At 37.6% G+C, this 6,149-nt stretch overlaps 1 protein-coding gene across 4 annotated transcripts in view; it reads left to right on the top strand.

The window, feature by feature from the left end:
- OXSR1 (oxidative stress responsive kinase 1) overlaps positions 1 to 6,149 on the top strand; it is a 106,295-nt gene that overhangs the window by 77,052 nt on the left and 23,094 nt on the right. For all 4 annotated transcript variants that reach the window (XM_004377321.2, XM_023732222.1, XM_023732221.1 and 1 more), the window contains 3 exons: positions 587 to 720; positions 4,118 to 4,166; positions 4,825 to 4,890. In XM_004377321.2, the coding sequence (XP_004377378.1) occupies positions 587 to 720; positions 4,118 to 4,166; positions 4,825 to 4,890 (249 nt within the window). The remainder of the gene's footprint in view (positions 1 to 586; positions 721 to 4,117; positions 4,167 to 4,824; positions 4,891 to 6,149) is intronic.

Raw genomic sequence — 6,149 nt, 5'->3', positions numbered from 1 at the left:
GGATTGTCGGGATGAAGAGATTCAGGCTGGACAGAGTGATCAGGATTGTCAGAGGTGTGGAAAGGTAGAAAAGGGTAGAAAAAATGAGGACTAATAAAAGACTTTAGCTTTGTTAAGTAGGACATCCTTGGTGATTTCTGTGAGAGAAGTTTCTGTGGCATTCTGGGAAGAGACGGCTGGATTGTAAGGGATCAGGGAGATACAGGGCCATGAAGAGGTAAAGCCAGCAAGATCACATAATCTGCATTTTGTTATGGCTTCAGGTTTTTTGAAGGGAGTTTGGCAGTATAAGAGTAGGGAATGGGGAACATGAAGAAGCAAAGGATTCTAAATAAAGGACATAGCAACGCTGATGCAGTGAGCCTTTATGGACTTGTCTGGAAGCCAACCGTTTTATAGCATATTACTTATGTGAAAAATACGCAAATAATTCTGGGTTCTAAACAACTGATCTAGATGTGAACTTTTAGAAAATAAAATCTGCTTGTATGTTGGGGTTGCCTATATTGAAAATGTCTTGGCCACAATATTTAATTAAACTTTACTGATTCTTCAGAAGTTTATGTTATATTGCAAATTCTTACAGGTTTTAATGCTGACACTACAGAATGATCCTCCTTCTTTGGAAACTGGTGTTCAAGATAAAGAAATGCTGAAAAAATACGGGAAATCATTCAGAAAAATGATCTCATTGTGTCTTCAAAAAGATCCAGAAAAAAGGTAAAATAGCAGATAAAGCTTACTTTTCTCTTCATGTAATATGTAAACCATTGTGGGAAGCCTAAAATGACATACATACATGCACAGGGAATTATTTATGTGTATTCAAAGGGACTTTCTTAAGTATAAACATTAGAAAAAGTATACAGAGATTACTATACTAGATTGGAAATGATCGAATTAACTTCTCCGTTCCTTTCAGTATATTACCTACCTAAATAGCTCAGCTATTTTCTGGTGGACTTCTTATGATTATAAAATTATAGGTCATGAATTCTGTATTAATAAAATGTCAGGTTAGTGGGAGGGGCTTGCTTTCAATTTGCATTTAAAAGTTCTATATAAACAAATATTTTGATGGCTGTTTACAATTTTAATACCAAAAGAAATAGACATAGAAAATGTTGTATTTAATGTCAAATAATCATACTCATTTCCTTGTTTGAAAGATACTTCTGTAAGCAGACCAAAAAGCCAAATAGCTAGACATCCTGGCTGGATAAGAAAGCATCTTTATAGATTAAACAGAATCATAGGATGTTGGAGATTATTGAGTAAAACCTTTTATCATATCTTTGAGGAAACGGAAGTCACTCTGCTTGCTGCCTTCCTGGTTAACCTGAGTCGCGTAGAGCTGGGGTGTGAATCCAGAACTCATGGTTGTGCATCTCAGGCTCTGTTCCCAATGTTTCTGTTTCACACACATATTCCACTCTTTTCCTTGCACCAAGAGTTCTTTAATTTTGCTTTCTCTAAAGATCAATAAAAGAAAAAGATATTATTGGACATTTTGTTCATGTCTTTAGTATATTTAATGGGGCTTTGGGATTTACTGTTGGAAATATTGGAAAGGGTCAGAAAGACAGAGGCCCCAAAGTTCATACTTGCGTTTTTAGGATTTTTTTGTTTGTTTTTGGATAAATGGTTAAAAAGTAAGGAATAGTTTGGTTCTGCCAAGTTTGTTGACTTAAATAAAAATTCTCTTGTTACAAACACCTAGAAATGCCAGGTAAAATGTATCAAACTTAAAAAAATCCAAAGGTGAGCTTGCGAGAAGGGGAGGTCCTCAGCTGCTGGAAACATGAGGGAGTTGTAAGTTAGCAAAGGAGCATGAGCTGCTGTGTGACCACCCTCAGTCACCTAATGGCTTGGGTTTCTAACTCCCCCGTGCAGACTGGAGGTGAGATCTTGGGCCCAGCCCACTCATTTTGAACTGAGAGCTCTGCTTTTAAAGCTAGGACCTTCCAAAGTCTTTATCCTAAGTAAAAGTGCAGACTGGGGGAAAAATCTGTCCATCAGCACAAAGAGACAACAAAAATCTCCCCTGCGTGATCAAGCCCTCTGACCTCGACATTCTGCAGAGGTAGTCTGAATTTATCCTACATGTGGTGTTCAGGAACCCACAGAATTCTGAAGTACAAAGTATCCAAGCCAGCAAAGCCAGCCCTGCTCACTGTACAGCCAGAAGGTGGCCCACTCTTGGAGAACATGCAAGGGGTGGAAGCAGTACCAAAAAAAAAAGGTGTCCTCCTGTTTAAAAGTGGCCTTTTTCTTGCTTCAGCATGTGGTCAGTTGCTGCAGACCTCCCTTTGCTTTTCAGAGTTCTTGAACAGAGTTGAGGTTGCAGATTTCTGGTTGCTTTGCTTGTTGGTTGTGTGAGAGATAGGGATTGGGATGGTGGACCTGCTCATGCCACCATCTTCCTGAAAGCCCGAATTTCGTTTCTTCAATTTTTTATTGAAGCTTTAAGTTTATATGTAGTCTGATGTATTGGTCTTTTTCCTTACGGTTTATAAAAACCAAAACCCAAACCCGTTGCTGTCAAGTTGATTCCGACTCATAACAACCCCGTAGAGCAGAGTAGAACTGCCCCATAGGGTTTCCAAGGAGCAGCTGGTGCATTTGAACTGCCAACCTTTTTGGTTAGCAGCCAAGCTCTTAATTACTGCGCCACCAGGGCTCCTTATGGTTTATTGTTATTACTAAAATGTATGTTCTTACGGGTGTTTAGTTTTGTTTTGTTTTGTTTTAACATTTAAATCTTCAGGAGTTTATTAATGCCGAATGTGAGGTAAGGCGCTCATGTTAACTTTTGTTCCCCAGTGGTTGATCATTTCTTCCAACAGTTCAGTGATTGGCAGTGCACCCTTGAATTCTTGCATGCAGCTGCTTAGGTCTTTTTGGTGTCCCGTTGGCGCGGAGTATTGTCCACTTGTGTTGGTGTCACAGTTGTCATTATTACACGTTTTGATAGATGGTAGAGCAGGTTCTTCCCCACCCCTGGCTTTTTCCCCCCAAATTTTCTTATCTAGATTGAGTATACATTTTTCCAGATAAACTTCAAGGTGATTTTTTTAAGTTAAAAAAAATTTTTATGATTATGGTGGCAACTGTGAAAAATTTCTAATTTAGGAAGAACCTGACTAATTTTTATGCCATTACATTTATATAGCACTTTTCAGTTTGCATAGCTCTTTCAAATTTATTCTGTTTTAATCCTTCCAGTAATCATCTGAGGCACTGGTTCTAAAGTTTGAATGCAAACTGGAATCACCTGGGAGTTTTACAAACTACTGATGCCTGGGTCTTCGCCTCAGGGTTCTGCTCTCATTGGTACAGAGTGCACTCTGGGCACTGGGGAGTTTAAAAAGCACTCAGGAATCCTAATGTGCCCTCAGGGACGTAGCCAGGGAGTCCCGAACCTTAGAGAAGCTGTGATTTTCTCAGGGTTACACTGTAGGTACGCAGGGAAGTCAGACCCCGTCTCTAGGTGGAGTGTTCTTTATTCTTTCCTCTGAATCATATTCTCTTAAAGGTTGGTAAAATTGACAATGTCATCTTCACTAAAAACAAAATAAGACTGTGCACAGTTGAGTTAGAAACTGAGTTTAGGTTAAATTTGGGGAATATGCTTTTACAGCCTCAATTTTTTGAAGAAAATGGTAAAATCTAATTTTAAGAATCTGTAGTTACTTATATTGAAGAGTGGCAGGCGGCCATACAGCGGGACGCCCAGGGTTTGGTCTGTTTCCTCTTTGTAAGTCCGTATGTTTTATGACTTGGTAAGGTAGGTATTCTCTAATGTACTTCTTAGAAATAATATTTAATAACAAATATATTGGAAGCCACTAAGAAGTCATGCTTCCAAAAGAAACATTTCACGAATGAAGTTTTCAAACAATCGATCGTTATTATTATCAGAGCATTTGTATTTGAGCCTTTTATTCTGTTCAGTGTCTTGTACCAGGTTCATCCTACTTTTTCCTTTTTTAGCAGATTAGGGTAAGTGGGGTATGCTGAGTTTTTACCTTGCTCACAAAGTCATTTTATCATTTTTGAAGATGGAAACCCACATTACACTTGAATTAACTATAAAAACTTTGTTTTCTGGTTTTAGACCAACAGCAGCAGAACTGTTGAGGAACAAATTTTTCCAGAAAGCAAAGGTAGGAAACTCTCGCTTTGGATTGTGTGTGTTCACATGATGCCTCTCGGTTACCCAGATTCCGTTCATGTTTAGAAGCTGCGTTTCTTAAGATGATTGCAAGACTGATAGTAGATCAGTAACTGCTGAGGGCACTAGCTACACGTTCTTTGGAAATTAAATGCTTTTCTAAAATTAAATTTGGAATTTAGTAAATATATTTTTTCATATAAATTAATTTAGATGGGTCAGACTTACAATATGAATGATGAATATCAAATTTTGCCGTTATAAATATAATCTGTGAAAACATACTGACCTCTCATTTCAGGGCTCACTACTGAATTAGTAAGCATCCCATTTCCCAAAGATACCAGTTAGGTGGGATGTTACTGTAGTTGGAAGTGTGGGACCGTGATCCCAAAGGGCATATGGTAAAGCAAATTTCCAATAGATAATGGTTCAACACAGTTCAATAAAGCTCTGTACCAAGTTATAAAAGCATTTATAGGAGTACTAATGAACTAAAAGAACTTCAGAGTAAAACAATGGAAGTTTTTCTGATACTTTTTATAAAATAATTACTGTATCACGTTTTAATTGTAGTAAGCATTTCTACAAAAATTTTTGGTTCGATGAAACTTCCGATAAGAAGGAAATACTTATTTTTTCCTTGCCAGAATAAAGAATTTCTTCAAGAAAAAATACTACAGAAAGCACCAACCATTTCTGAAAGATCTAAAAAGGTAAATGGGGATTTAACTCAGTTTTTTTCTTGGGAAATTGCTTTGAGTAGATTTATTTTATTTTAGGGTTTAGAAAGTATACGTTAAGTAACAGTTTGTTAGCAGTATATGAGTAGCACTCATTTTAATCTTTTCTATAGAATTCTTTGATAACCTAATTTAGCAAATAATCACTATAGCTTTCTTTTATATCTTAATTCAGCAAATAGATAGTACTCTGTTATACTAGAATGAAAAGGTATGTTACACAATAACGGATAAATTAATTATAATTAATTACCCTGTTAAATCACTATTTCTGACTACCAGAGTGAGTTGTGACTTTACACATGGTATTAATAGCTTTGTTTGTAAGTCACAGTACCCACTTCTGACTCCATATGCTCTATTGCTTTGACTTAAGTACCAAAGGAACCTGGTTATGCATATATAATTTCTGAGAAGTTTGGTTATAATGCAAGCCAAAACTAGAGAATGCATTAAGATTCTAGTTTGGGCAAAATATGAGTTTTCCCTACCATGATACATTTACGAACCTTTGGAACAGTAGGGAGGGGAAAATCCTTCCGTTTCCTCACTCTTCTCTGCTCAGAGCAGACTGATTCAATGTAAAGGAAATGAGGCAGTCTGGTCTTCTGCTGATGGTGGACTTGAAGAAGGTAAAGCTGCTATACCTCATATAATGCAGTGGTAGACCAGCCCAGGAAGGTAGAATAATTTGTCTTATTCTTTTTCATAGATCTCACTGCTTGGGAATTCTAATAAAGAACCAGAAAAGTATATTAAACACTTTGAAATGATATTCTTGCTAAGTAATGATAGCAAAAGTAACCTGTCTGTACTTTAGGGGTATTTCCGTGTAGAGATTAGGATATCAAATCTGGTTTTCAAGAGTTCTTGAGAAACACCAACAAGTTAATTTTGGTTTCCAGCTTTTTCCTTAGACTTAAAGTGTTGGCACCTCCCTTCTGGACATTTTTTGCTTCCTACCTCAGGACCTTTGCATTTGCAAAGGAGTTCTTTTTCCTGGGATGTTCTTTCCCTAAATCAGTATTTATCATCCGTTGTTGTACAACAGAATCACCTGGGGACTTTACAGACAAAAATCCACTGTCAGCCTAAACCAGTGGGGTTAGTGTCTCTGTGGGGTGGGGACGAGAGATTACTGTCACCCTAAACCAGTGGGGTTAGTGTCTCTGTGGGGTGGGCACGAGAGATTACTGTCATCCTCAACCAGTGGGGTTAGTGTCTCTGTGGGG

This window comes from Trichechus manatus, unplaced genomic scaffold (genome assembly GCF_000243295.1).
Source record: "Trichechus manatus latirostris isolate Lorelei unplaced genomic scaffold, TriManLat1.0 scaffold00049, whole genome shotgun sequence".
NCBI classification, from domain to species: domain Eukaryota; kingdom Metazoa; phylum Chordata; class Mammalia; order Sirenia; family Trichechidae; genus Trichechus; species Trichechus manatus.
This window is presented reverse-complemented; position numbering and strand designations above follow the sequence as displayed.